At 43.0% G+C, this 15,249-nt stretch overlaps 1 protein-coding gene across 1 annotated transcript in view; it reads left to right on the top strand.

Annotated features, from left to right (window-relative positions):
- The window catches only part of LOC124711183 (aminopeptidase N), a 318,231-nt gene that overhangs the window by 183,039 nt on the left and 119,943 nt on the right, over positions 1–15,249 (top strand). The window contains exon 6 of the mRNA XM_047241110.1: positions 1,549–1,732. Within this exon, the coding sequence (XP_047097066.1) occupies positions 1,549–1,732 (184 nt within the window). The remainder of the gene's footprint in view (positions 1–1,548; positions 1,733–15,249) is intronic.

Below are 15,249 nucleotides of genomic sequence, written 5' to 3'. Positions count from 1 at the left end.
GCCTAGTTGCAATACCTCTGCTTGTTTGACCAATACAGTTTGTTGCAGTCACTGCAGGTGATTTAATAAAAACTAGTGTTACTTAATAAATCTGTTTTGTCGTTGTCGAATAATATGTGAGCTGTATTGCCGCTTAAATAAAATGAAGTTTTATAATTGGGGTATTTGAGAGTTTTGGTAGCCTAAATCCTTACTCATTTCAGTGTGTTGATTGTTTTTTCTCTGCGTCCTGTAAACACGACACACAGTTTACTGTCTGACGTTTTATGCACACTTTTAGTTGCACCAGTAAGTGGAGTACGCCTGTCACTATAGTCTAACCGTTTTGCGTCCACACTTCAACACCTGACCTACTGCCTAAGGAAAAATAAGCATTAATGGCTTGCTGTTGCCACATGTACTTGGAGATACTAACGTAAAAACATACTAGTCATAATAGCTATAATCATTACTCTTCAAATCAAGTAAATACACTGTCCTCTAGCAGCAATAAAAATATCTGCACTGATACCCCCAACAGCCTGTATATTTTATAACTGTTCATTTAACGTCACGAATCAATGTCCATTAAAATATTATTCGTTGCCTCACTGTATATATTTTTTTAAACTTTGGTAGTAATTTTGGTGAGGAAACATGCTGCCACTGGTCGGTATCTGATCACACTCTGTCCCCTTCGCTTGCATTACAAGTTACCATTTTTACCAACACAAGGCGCCAGAAGAGTACCCCATTCCGTACTGCCTGGGCGCTGCGAATCAAGTAGTGCTCAGTAAAAAGCATATCAAAACCTAGTCTTTTGTGGGGAGTCATAGTTTGTTTGGAATCAGGAAGCGTAAAAAAAATGAGCCTACTATTCGGGGTCCTCAAACATTTTCCACTATTACTAAGTAAAAACTGTACCTTCAAATGTTTTTATTCTTTCTGGTTATACTACTGCCTGGGATGACTGTCGTGGCTGCTTCGCCCTGTATGTGAAATGTTACATCATTATCACGGAAGCAGCCAGCGCATTTAACTCTAAATGCTGAATTCAACGGTTTGTGCCCTCTTTTTATCCAGTGAACCTCAGAAGAGAAAATAATCTAATTGGCTTCACAATGTAAGCCTAATAAATCGAACAGCACAAGGTATTCCAGTTGTGTTCAGGATTGTGCGGTACATATTAGAGTCGAATGAAGCAGAGAGTGTGTGTGAGTGTGTGTGTGTGTGTGTGTGTGTGTGTGTGTGTGTGTGTGTAGCTGTAAGGAAAGCGGTACGTATGCTGTATCTGTGATGCAGCAAACTCGGATTGTAAAATAACAAGTTGTCAAAGACTATACCTAGTGTCCTGTTCCTTGTCTGAGCTGAGTACTCGAGCAGCCCAACCCTTTCTTCTTTGACAGCGAGAAACACATCTCGCTAGGTCATGCCTTACGTCCTCTGCGCTTTCCGATACCCCTGCCGCGGCGGCCTCTGTGTACCTTCTGCCGCAGAACTCCATCAGGCCTCCGCGCGGTGTGCGACAACGCAAATAGCCGGCTGACGTGTTTACGCTGGTGTACGCAGGGAGACGGCGATGTTGTACGAGCCCGGCGTGTCGACCAACAGCAACAAGCAGAGCGTGGCCACGGTGGTGGCGCACGAGCTGGCGCACCAGTGGTTCGGCAACCTGGTCACGCCCAGCTGGTGGTCCGACCTCTGGCTCAACGAGGGCTTCGCCAGCTACATCGAGTACCTGGGAGTCGACGCGGTAAGTCTGTCCTCTTCATTGTTTCTGCACTTACAGGGAGCTCGAAACAAAATTACAAAAGGTTGTCAATCCGATATTAAAATGATTTATATCTATCAACTCTCAATTAAATCCATTATGAACCATGTTATAAGACGGCTACTGTTACTCATAATCAAAGAATTACATATTTCTGCGTCGGTCACTAAGTTTTATTTCATTCACTACGCGTTTCGACGGTTAACCACCAACACCATGTGGAAGGTAGGCCGGATGATACGATATCGATGTATCGACATATCAATCGTTTCTGGTTTACGTTTTAAAAAAAGTATCGATATATACACTACTGGCCATTAAAATTCCTACACTAAGAAGAAATGCAGATGCTAATTCATTGGACAAATATATTATACTAGAACTGACATGTGATTATATTTTCACGCAATTTGGGTGCATTAGATCCTGAGAAATCAGTACCCAGAACAACCACCTCTGGCCATAATAACGGCCTTGATACGCCTGGGCATTGAGTCAAACAGAGCTTGGATAGAGTGTACAGGTACAGCTGCCCATGCAGCTTCAACACGATACCACACTCCATAAAGATTAGTGACTGGCGCATTGTGACGAGCCAGTTGCTCGGCCACCATTCACCAGACGTTTTCAATTGGTGAGAGATCTGGAGAACGTGCCGACCAGGGCAGCAGTCGAACATTTTCTGTATTCAGAAAGGTCCGTACAGGACCTGCAACATGCGGTCGTGCATTATCCTGCTGAAATGTAGGGTTTCGCAGGGATCGAATGAAGGGTAGAACCACGGGTCGTAACACATCTGAAATGTAACTTCCACTGTTCAAGTGCCGCCAATGCGAACAAGAAGTGACCAAGACGTGTAACCAATGGCACCCCATGCCATCACGCCGGGTGATACGCCAGTATGACGATGATGAATACACGCTTCCAATGTGCGTTCACCGCGATGTTGCCAAACACGGATGCGACCATCATGATTCTGTAAACAGAACCTGGATTCATCCGAAAAAATGACGTTTTGCCATTCGTGCACCCAGGTTCGTCGTTGAGTACACCATCGCAGGCGCTCTTGTCTGTGATGCAGCGTCAAGGGTAACCGCAGCCATGGTCTCCGAGCTGATAGTCCATGCTGCTGCAAACGTCGTCGAACTGTTCGTGCAGATGGTTGTTGTCTTGCAAACATCCCCGTCTGTTGACTCAGGGATCGAGACGTGTCTGCACATTCCGTTACAGCCATGCGGATAAGATGCCTGTCATCTCGACTGCTAGTGATACGAGACCGTTGGGGTCCAGCACGGCGTTCCGTACTACCCTCCTGAACCCACCGATTCCATATTCTGCTAACAGTCATTGGATCTCAACCAACGCGAGAAGCAATGTCGCGATACGATAAACCGCAATCGTGATAGGCTATTGCCCACCTTTATGAAAGTCGGAAACGTGATGGTACGCATTGCTCCTCCTTACACGAGGCATCACGACAACGTTTCACCAGGCAACGCCGGTCAACTGCTGTTTGTGTATGAGAAATCGGTTGGAAACTTTCGTCATGTCAGCACGTTGTAGGTGTCGCCACCGTCGCCAACCTTGTGTGAACGCTCTGAAAAGCTAATCATTATCATATCACAGCATCTTCTTCCTGTCGCGTCTGTAGCACTTCATCTTCGTGGTGTAGCAATTTTAATGTCAGTAGTGTATATCAGCGACATTTTCCCTCCAATAAATCGATAGCCAGTGGCGTTGCAGCAGTGGTAACACCAGTTCCCAACAGACCACCGAAGTTAAGTGCTGTCGGGCTTGGCCGGCACTTGGATGGGTCACCGTCTGGGTGTGCCGAGTACTGTTGGAAGTAGGGGGCACCCAGCCTTTGTGAGGCAATTGCGAAGTAGCGGCACGGGTCACGAAACCTTTCAACGGCCGGGAGAGTGGTGTGTGTGCTGACCACATGTCTCTCCGTATCCGCTCCCTTGACGCCTAGAGCCTGAGGATGACCCGGTGGTCAGTCGGTACCATTGGGCCTTCGCGGCCTGTTCGGACGTTGTATGTATGTTTGCCGAGATATCGATGTATAGGTATCAAAATGATAATATCGAGTGTCGTTATTTTTATTTTATATTACATTTTTTCACCATTTTTGATAAATATTTGAAGTTTTCGTTTTGAAATTGTAGTAGAACATAATTTTACCTTCACTGTTTGAAGGAGTTGTACCACTTTTTGTTAAAAATGAAACTCCTCCAGCTGTACTTAAGATTTAATAAATATGAAAACTTAAGTACAGCTGGAGGAGTTTCATTTTTCATAAAAATTATACCAGCTGAGGTACCACCATCATCCAATTTAAATATGGATGTACGAAGATACTACTTTTTGAGCTTTCATCCCGTCCAGTCTTTCTCTATGACTGTGTGAAGCAAGAATATGTGGCACAAAAGAAGAACTCCGACTGCACTGGGAAGTGGCAGTGTCAATGGAATAACAAGGTTTCCGATGTAGAGCACTAGGGCACCAGCTGCGTTAAAAAAAATTGTTTACGTGTGCAGCCAATATTTTTATGGGTCAGCACGTCAGTATCTTTCCCGTCCATGTATTGATATATCGATTTCTTTTTCTATACATCGGGCGCCGAAAATGATGTCTTTTAAATATCGATATATGGAATTCCAGATTTTTTTAAAAATATCAACAGTCCTAGCGGAAGGCACGTTATACAAGGTTGCTAAGCAGTGATGTTTCCTTATAGCAGCATGTGAGGCGGCCGAGGCGTTAGGTTGTGACTTGCAAGAGCGCAGTAAGTGTGGTGCGTTCTGCCCATAATAATTCGGTATGCTTCTCACTGCACTTCAGTCACATATATGCGACGTAACAACAAGGTATGTGTGGTGTCTAGGAAATTTGGGTACTCGGTTCACTACACAAACATTCAAACAAATCATATTAATGGGTTTTATTACAATAAGTAAAGTTACAATACGTAACTTTTGCCATTACACAGATGTGTCACAAGCAAAGGGCGACATACAAAATAATCCAGCTTCTGCAGTATGAACAATTCCAAGTCTGTGCTACATAGAGTGTACAAGCGAAGTCACAAGTCTTGAAGCTGCTATTGAACAGGGGCGTCGCCAGTCGGTCGCGGCGCTTATGTCCTCTTCACATAGGGGCCGATGCTGTCGCGTTGTCGTCCTGGAGAGGGGTCAGTTAGCTTGCAATTGGCTGACGTCTTCTCACAGCCATCTCTTCTCTACCGTTCCCGACTGGCGTTCAGACGCTTGATTTTACGCCGTAACAGTACGTATATTGTAATATTATACACGCGCCAAATGTGACTTTACGAGTGATAACTTATACTACTCCGACAAACTTAAGAATCAGATAGACAAATTAATGTAACACATATAAAACTCCAGTCGTGCACTGAAAGCTGGACATCACATGGCGTTCAGATCGGCGTGATTACGGCGCTAAAAGGGACTGATGCTTTAACGCGAGGCCGTTGAAGGAACAGCAAAAGACAGTGTGTGCCAATCAGCGAATAGTTATTCTTCGTTTTGATGGCATTCTTCATTGCAACATGGCTCGGAGACAACATCTGGATGGCTTCACAAGGCGAAGAATGATTGGGAAATTGGAAGAAGGACTAAGGGTGATGAGTGTAGCCCAGGAGTTTGGTATTGTTCGCAGTACTATTTTAAGTGCGTTGTCGCGTCCCGGCACAGCCTCACTATACCAGAATGAAGTAAGTGCGAACTGCATAGCGCAATCGGGTTGTTAACGACAATGGGTTAGTTATAAATTGCTGTCATCCTTTACATCAGAGATGAGAGGGAGAGAATGTCCTTGGTCTGAAGCAAATTTTCCTGAAAATAGGTTACAGAATTGCAATAGGCAGAAAAGATTGGTTAGTTTCTATCAAGTTTATTCTCACATATACTTATGTGAGGTATTGGACCATAAACGCCTTAGTAAGATTCAGTCTATTTATTTGGACTTGCTACTTCAAAGCTAACTGCCGGTACATCTAAGAAATAGGTACGAAGCAACCACTTATTCTTGGTTAGCACTGAAATCTCTCTAAGTAATTGAGACAAAGACTGACAGCCTGTGTTCAACACTATTCCAATGAAACTTTAAAAATCCTACTTGACCTACAGTTCCTGAGTGTCCACCAGAGTCTATCACCGTCTTCTCGTAGTTGAAGTCTTTATCAGCTGTATCGGCTGCTATGGGCCTACTCTGCCCCACAGGCGTCTCGCTGCAGAATCTCCAAACCGCCGGTACTGGCTCTGAATCTGCATCTGAATCTCCGCCTCTAGCTATTCCGCTGCCTGGCCTTTCATTTCGTTTCTCACGTACTTGGGTGCACACGAGTTAATTTGTTTCACACGACCCTTTCATTTCTAAGTGATCGGATTGCACAAGGATGCCTATGGTTCCACACGACACTTTCGTTTCTAGCTGCACGTAACTTAATTTGGTTCCACACTAGTCTTTCCCGCACGTGACTGACACTCTCTCTTGCTGTATTATCGCCCTGGTGTTTGCGTCTTCCATTGCGCAAGTTTGATTCATGCTGCTTCCTCTGGCAGGAAGTCAAACACTAAGTTATTTGATCAACAAGCCATACTGGGCAGGCTCCGCCGCTTATCTTGTCCCTAAGTCCTGGTGGACTATTATTTAATGTTGCCTGGCTGTTTGCCTATGGAGCCTGGACTCTTATTATGGTCACAAAAGCAAGAATAAAAATTAAAATTTTCTACGGTCACAACAGTGTAGGTAGCTTTCCGAACCACAGGCACTGCTGCCCGAAGTAGAGGCGGTGGTCCACTACAGTTAACCACAGCAGCAGATAACCGCTACATTCCGCAATATGCAAGAAGGGACCCACGACAAACAGCAGGTACAGTGGCAAACGCATTTAACAGCACTGCAAGGCGCGCAGTTTCACGCTTCACAGTGACACGGCGACTGCTTGGGGCTGGTCTCTATGCCCGACGACCAGTACCTTGACACCCGTCCATTCGTGGCACCGTTTGCCATGCCGCCAAGAGCGCACAAACTGAACCAATGAGGAGTGGGGTCACGTGCTCTATATGGATGAGAGCAGACTTAGTCTGAGTAGTGATTCTGGAGGTACGCTTATATGGTGAGAGACGGGAACACGTAATGCTACCAGGAACATTGTAGAGCACGATCGTTTTGGTTGTCCAGGATTCATGGTGTTGGGACGTATACTGCTGCGCGGGCGTACTGATCTGAATCTTTGAACATGGTACACTTATGAGCCAACGTTTCTGACACTGTAAGACTTCCCCATACACGTCTTTTCATGAGTGTATTCGGCCCTAACTTCAATTTTATGAAAAAGCGCCACCGCATCGAACAGAGCAGGTGGGGGAGCTCTTGGAAGGAGAGGATACTCGGCGAATGAACTGTCTGTCCGTTTCCCTGACTTAAACTCCATGGGGCACGTGTGGGACGCACTGGGCAGACATCTTGCAGAATGGCCTTAAGCATCAACGAGCACCCAGCAGTTATCTGCACTGCTGAAGAAATGGAACAGCGTACCACAAGAACTCCACACCAACGATGTGACCAGCGTGGCAGCATGTTGCACGGCATGCATTGCGTGTATTGTGATCACACACCCCATTATGAAACCATGTCCCGCCTTTTGTAATGTCCAGGGGACCATTAAAAATCGCGGCCCCCTTAGTGTAATTATTGTCTTTGAAGAAGTGTCATTTCTGTTGGTCGCATTGCGCATTTCTTGCAGTCACGTTCTGTACTATACAGCAGTATTTTCTGTGTACGGTGCAAGTTTTATCGAGCTATGTTACTTAACAGTGACACATTATGGGAAAGTTGCTTTCGTCCCTAAGCTTTGCACACCAGTGTATTTCAACTGTACGCTTATCGTGTACTGTTAATCGTGTATTCCTTTTGAATGGAATATCAGTAATTCGGAAATGGTTTGCAGATTCGTCTGTTTTGAGGCAGAACAGGGCGATAAAAGAAAAATGCTTTTTGTTATCTCCATCAGAAGTCTTCGTAACTCTGTAGTTTTTTTTTAATTGCTCTAAGCACTATGGGACTTAACATCTGAGGTCATCAGTCCCCTGTACTTAGAACTACTTAAACCTAGCTAGTCTAAGGACATCAGACACATCCATGCCCGAGGCAAGATTCGAACCTGCGACCGTAGCAGCAGCACACTTCCGGACTGAAGGGCCTAGAACCGCTCGTCCACAAAGGCCGGCAACTCGGTTGTTAATTTTCTTCATTGTTTACTTATTAGATAGCCAATGATAATATTTAATCTGCCGCTCAGTTCATAGAGGTTTCATAAGAGGAGATTACGCTGCACACTTATGCTGCACGTTGCACTGAAGGCGGCACCAGCGTGTTAGGTGCTCCAAAATGTTAGCAGACTACTGTTGAAGATTGCCTCTTGTTCTTAATTTCCGTGGGCGCACGCAACAGCTTTTTTAAGTAGAAAATGTTAGACTGCGTGTGTGAATAACACAACGTCAGAACTGTATTTTCGTATTTTCTCTGATCTTAAATGAATATTTGATCCAGTAATAACTCGCATTTCCCCTCGGTAATGTAACTTTCTTTTTGTTAGACGTTTCAAATAACCAAAAAGAGAAGTATGTGTGTGAAAAGGCTGCTTTCGTAATCCAGCATTTTGCTTAATACAGGCTGTCGGAACTTACGTTCGTTCACCCAAAGAGCTTTTCGAGATGGGTTGACAGGAAATCTAAAGTCAAATCACAGAAATAAAAAGCTGCTGTAAAGTAAACAGCAGAACCAAAATTCATGTATATACAAGATAATATCATTTGGACTAGTCTACTTACGAATTAAACGTGATTCCTTTACACTTTAGATAAATATCATAATGATTAGTACACCCGTAAATGACGAAAGCTGGTATTTCTGAACAAAGTATTTCCACCAGACGCTAATGTTGGGGAAAAAAAACATGGCGGATGGTGGCTTCAAGTTTGTGACGTCATACAACTTCCAGTATTATGTCTCCTTGGCACAGCTAAATTCAGTGAATCACTGGTTCTAGCGTTAGCGGTCAACTATGGAATCAAACATTTTCCACCTCATTGTACTTTGTGGTTGCCGTCTGTTAATCGAAGTAAAGTATTTTTCATTCACATTTGGTTAATAGTTGACCCTGTCATCAAAAAACCTCAAATACTGTTGTGGAAGATGTATCTCGGCGACCCATTCCAAACCCAAGGCTATCACTTCTTAATTTTTCGTACTGTTCATCATTCAGTTATTTTGTTTTTCTCCGGTATACGGTGAGTTAGAGGTACAACTGAAGGTACTATGCTCACCTGTGCCTTAATATGTACCCACTTCACTGCGTTGGTCGTTTTTCCTCTGCATGGAAGAGTCTTCGTACGAATAAGTCACATAATCTACTTTCTGATGTTTCCTACACGATCATAGCTCCAACACTAAATGAATTACGCCTGTCAGTATAGGCTAACCGTTTTGCGTCCACGCTTCAACACCCGACTTGCTGCCCAGGGGAAAAAAACCGTTAATGGCTTGCTCCTGTCATATGTACTTGGACATACTGAACAACCGAAAAACATACTACCTCTACTTACTCCGCCCGAACAGGTCTCACAAGACCGAACGGTACCGACCGACCGCCGTGTCATTCTCTGCCGATAGGCGTCACTGGATACAGATATGGAGGGGCACGTGGTCAGCACACCGCTCTGCCGGCCATTGTCAGATTTCGTGACCAGAGCCGCTACTTCTCAATCAAGTAGCTCCTCAATCAGCCTCACAAGGGCTGAGTGCACCCCGCTTGCCAACAGCGCTCGGCAAATTCGGACGGTGAGGCATCCAAGTGCTAGCCAAGCCCAAAAGCGCTTAATTTTGGTGGTGTGGCGGGAACCGGTGTTACCACTGCTGCAAGGTCGTTGGCATTACTCCTAATAGCTACCGTTATTAATATGTTTATGAAATAAATACAAATGTAATGTTGTTCAGTACACTGTCCTCAGTCACACTATACCTCTAAACCCTGTACATACCCATTAATTAAACTTTCATCTAAACACACTTAAAAAGAAACTTCTTCCATATACTTCAGGAACTACATATAAAACCATTTTATTTGTCCGCTTCATAACAACATAAGCTAGGTTTAATCGCCACCACAGATTAAAACACAACGCAATGTATTAAAAAAATGCTTCAATACTCTAGCAACAAAGAAGGTGACCGTGCCCACAATGACAACAAAGAAGGTGATCGTGCCCAGAATAACAACTGATTACATCATCGACATACGATCATTCGTATGTTTTCATTCATTTCATCGTATAATCAGAACAGTCGCAGGTGATGTAAAAAAGCTTCAGTCTTTATGTCGCGGTGGACGGCGATCTACTGGGTCAGTACTGAAACAGGTGACGTGATATTCCCGTACCCTGGAAAGATCAGCCGTCGGCGCTCTACAGATCTCTGCGACATACTTGCAACAAGAGGGAACAAACAAACCCTTTGTAATTTTACATTAAATGATGATTGCTATGCAAAAATCGTTAACATTAATAACAAGTTGGCCTGAAACAGACTGAAAAGCTTGTAAGGGTGTTGCAGGGTAGGTTATGGTGAGAAATAACTGAAAGTAAAAACATTCGGTACGTTGCGTCGTTTCCGAGTTAATTAGCACTCAAGTTAGGCAGTCAGACCGTTGTGCACGCAAATTCAAGCGACCCGCCAGAGATGATGTCACCAAACATATTCTTAGTTTGGTTTCCTAAAACCAAACAAGAGAGCTATACTAAAACTGAAAAAGCAATGGCAGCAAGGATCGAACGCGAGCCAAAGGCTGGCAGTCCCGTGCGCTGTCATCTACGCTATTGTACCTAATTGTACCTTGAATCTGCGCTCGCAATGGTCTGATTGGCTGGCTTGAAGATTAAAAAAGTTCAGGAAACCATGTAACGTATCAAATTTTTTCTTAACAATTATTTCTCAGCCAACCTACCCCAAAACACCATTACAAGCGTTTCAGACTGTTTCTGACCATCCTGTGTACAATACCATATGTGGCATTCTTCTACGTAACGTGAAGGCAGCACAGTCTTCAATGGTACAGCACAATATCGGTGTCACCGTGACATAACGTTGTATGAATGATGTACAGTGAGAAGCTGCTAGGTGCTGTACCACCTACTGCAATCCCCTGACTTAAGCCCTCGTAAGTTCAACTCGATTTCTAAACTGAAGGAAACACTTCACGGCATTCGCTTCAGAACTGCTATAAATTTGTCGAGCAATAGACCGCGCCGCTCCAACTGTCAAGACAGCTGGCACTGCTAAAAATATCCTACGACTTCCACATCGCTGGCAACGGGTTACACGCAATGCTGGTGACTACTTTGAAGGTTGGTAAAACTTTGATGAAACAAAAATTCACTGGTGCAGAAAAGTTTGGTCGAATAGTTAACTAATCACTTATAGTCTAAGTTAACTAAAAAGTTTCTCACTGGGACTAAGTCCAACTTCGAAACTCCTCACGGAGAGATTAAGCCCACTTGGAAGTTTCCTGTCCATTAGGCGGCAGGGTCCAACGAGGCAGTGATCGGTGGTGAGAATGACGACTTCATGGTTGTACAGGCTTGGCTGCTCTCTGAACGTACTGTAGTTGAGGGTACCCGGGACTGTTCCGCAGCTGGAACTGGCTGACTACGTGCGGAGCTGCCATTTAAACTTTCGACGCGCTGAAGGTTACCTGTTCCGTTCCAAGGTGTGCACGTGACCGATATTGAGAAACTGCTCGATCCTCTGCACGTCTTCCTGATTTACCTACAATTTTCTGATGTTGCATCTTTTCTGTATAGAGAGAGGCCTCTACTTTGCACTTCACAGTGATTTGCAGAATTTAGATGTAGATGTAAACAACGCTTAAAAGATTATAGTTGTTCCCCCGATCTTTTGTTGATGCAGTCTTCAATGGTTATTCTGCGACACACTATTGTCTCTAAAGTATCCAAATCTTTCAGATCAATGTTATACAGACGATAGTTTCGGGAAAGGACCATTGGTTGCAAATGAATATTTCAGTACGACTGCTCAAGTATCTGCATCAGCACTGGTTGCACTGCATTGGATAACGGTACAAAATTGTCTGTGTTGTATCCACGGAAATTATTTGTTATGGGTTACATGAAGGCGTTTGTGTATGGAACGCCATTAGATACTGAAGAGGAAGTTCTTGGTTGGGTCCTAGAAGCTTGTCTCATTGTACAACAGACCAACGAGATATTTAAGATAGAATATCATAATATTATGCGTCATTGTAACGCATGCGTTGAGTCTTCACTTCCAACAGTTGTGAGCTTCAGTTGTTCCTGATTTTGATGAGGCATTCAGTCTGAACACTTGTTTAATGCAACTCTACCTTTGTCTTCTTTACAATTGTTCCCACACACTTTTTTCGATTACCAAACTGACGACTCCTTGAATGTCTCCTATCAATGAATTCCTTCTTTTGGTCATGTTGTGCTACATCTTTCTTTTTTACCAGTTCTATTCAGTATCATCTCATTAGGTATTCAATCTACCTATCTGATTTTGAACATTCTTGTGTAGCACCATATATCAAAAGCTTCTATTATCGTCTTGTCTGAACTGCTTACCGACCAAATTTCACTTCCGTACAAGGCTACACTACACCATTCATAAAAGACTTCCTAACTTAAATTTTATATTCAGTGTTAACAGATTCCCCCTTTTTTTTAGAAACGCTTTCCTTGCAACTGCCATTCTGCATTTTATATCCTCTCTACATCGGCTATTGTCACTTAATTTGGTGTCCAAACATCAAAACTCATAGATTACTTTTAGTGCCTCATTCCCAAGTTCTCTCAGCATCGGCTGATTTAATTCGACTATATTCCGTTACCCTTGTTTTACTTCTGTTGACATTCATCTTGTAATCTCTTTTCAAGATCTTATCCAATCGATTAGCCTGTTCTTCCAAATCCTTTGCCGTCTCTGATAGAATTGTTACGTCATCGTCAAACCATAAAATTTTATTTCTTGTCCTAGAACTTTAATTCCAATTCCAAATTGCTTCTTGTTTTCCTTTACTGCTTAACCGGTGTATAGATTGAATAACATCGGGGATATCCTACAATCCTGTCTCACTCCCTTCTCAATTAAGGCTTACTTTTTGTGCTTTACGATTCATAATTGTACTCTGGTTCGTGGACAAGTTGTAGATAACTTTTTAACTCCCTGTGTTTTACCCTGTTATCTTCAGATTTTAAATGGTGTGTTTCAGTCAACATTGTCAAAAACTTTCTCTAAATCTACAAATGCTCTAACCATAAGTTTTTATTTCTTCTTTCTATCTTCTCAGATAAGTCGTGTGGTCAGCATTGCCTCGCTTGTTTAGAATATCTCCAGACCTTCCTTGACGTCGCTTCTACGAGTTTTTCCATTCTTTTGCAAATAATTTGTATCAGCACAAAATGTTTGTGTCAACAAAAGTGTTAAAAACTCATTTCCAGTCATTAACTCCAGATCTCAAAGTACTGGGTTTAGTATTATATCGCCTTTATTAGACTGTAAAGGTTTGGGACGCCCTGTATCTGTTTTGTAACACAGAAAAACTAATCGTTCGTGAATACAGCCTGTCACCTATTATCAGTATTCCAATACCGACACTGTCAAATAAATTCAAAAATTATTTGTCTATACGCCGCCGGTCGCAAGTTTTGTAGTGCTACGTGCTGTGTGATTCTTTGAAATGGTGTTCTAACCAAGTGCCTGGTTACTTCTAGTGTACTGGAAAGATGAACTGCTAGATTTTAGAATGTCGGATGGAGTCCAAGCAATTTTTTGCGGCACCTCCACATCGGAAATCTAGGTCACATGGGACTTCGTAGTTTCTATGTGACACGACAGCGTATTTCCCTAAGTCGCTACTTAAAACCTTTTTGGAGACCGGAAACAAGTTCTGCAGGACTTCCGATAGTGGCGTTCTTAAGAAACTCAATTCGCTCCATTCGTTCAAGAGATCTAAAGCACAGCGCTGAGTTTGATACCATGTTCCTCTACTTCCGGAAGGCAATAGATAAAAATAGGTTTTTCTTTCCTCAGTCTATCTTCTAAGACAGGGCGTGTGATCATGTCTGGCTCGCGTTTTCCTTCGTATCTTCAGATCCTCCCCGACGTCGCTTCTACCACTTTTTCCGCACTGTCACCTAGTAAAAAAGAAAAAAAAACAAAGAGCTTTCTGAATACTGGGCGAGCTTTTGTGATTGGATTTACGACCCCTTAGCAGATAGAACCAAATGCCACTTTCTTAATAATCCGAAATCATGAAATGTAAAAGTAATTTCAGGGGTACGCAAAGGAAGCGTTGTAGTGCTGTTACTGGCCAAGGTATTTATTTAATGGTCTGGAGGATACCGTTGCAATCGACTGGAAGTTTCCATGGCATTATCTGGCTCCATCAATGCATATGGAAGGCATTCCTACCCATTTTGGTTCCTTCTTTGGAAATAGCGACAACAGTATTATGAGTTTTCGGAAATGTTATTCACCTTGCTGCAAGGCTGGAAACGTCTAGGTGCCTGGAAGAGGTCATGATACCAAGCACTCCAAAGGCCCACAATTACCTCGTATCTTAACCCCACCGAAAAACTGTAGGATTACTCCGAATATCTTGAAATGAAGGAGGGGAATTCGTTCTTAACATGCCATCAGTGTGGTCATTAGGAATTAGAGAAGGAAATATGGCGTGTCCTTTTTAAGACAATAACACCGATATCTGCTTCCAGCGGTTAAGGAAACCCACAGAAACAACTTCCGCACCTTGCTTTCGCAGCGGCCCCTTCAAGTGGTATTAACAAAAATTAAATAAAACTTTCAAAATGGCATCTCAGCTAGCTGCATCTTGGCTACAAACCACATAACTCTTGTAATTTTAATGAATCAGAAAAAGTACCGAAAAAATTATTGAAAAAAGACACAAAGTAAGGGAAATTCAAATGCAGATGCAAACGGAGATGTCATAATTTCACTCTGGAAATTATGTAAATGTGTCTTGCGAGAGTGATCTGTGGACCCTAAGTGATCTGAAAACATCTCTGGTCTGATACTTAAGCGTAATTGAGGAACTTCTGCTGCATGAAGTAGAATTAGTAAATAATTTTTTTGGTAGTTTACGTAAGGTAGTAACTAACTATGTTAGTCACAAGGGACGTTCTCTCTACATTTCCTCAGATCTTCAGTTTTTTTTTATCAAGTGTTTATTTTGAAAAAACCTTATGGGGAAATGTTTTGACTACGTCTCGGGTTGCTGTGTGCTAGATAATACAACGGTATAAAAATTTAAAACGCTTTGTTGTTTTGTAATTTACGAAGCAGCAGAGCAACCACAAAAAAAACCCGGATTAATTTTCGCTAAAAACTCGTGACCATTTTGCGCGAAGGTTTTGTCC

The sequence above is a fragment of the Schistocerca piceifrons genome, chromosome 8 (genome assembly GCF_021461385.2).
Source record: "Schistocerca piceifrons isolate TAMUIC-IGC-003096 chromosome 8, iqSchPice1.1, whole genome shotgun sequence".
Classification (NCBI taxonomy): domain Eukaryota; kingdom Metazoa; phylum Arthropoda; class Insecta; order Orthoptera; family Acrididae; genus Schistocerca; species Schistocerca piceifrons.
The sequence above is the reverse complement of the archived record's forward strand: the minus strand, read 5'-3'. Positions and strand labels throughout refer to the sequence as shown.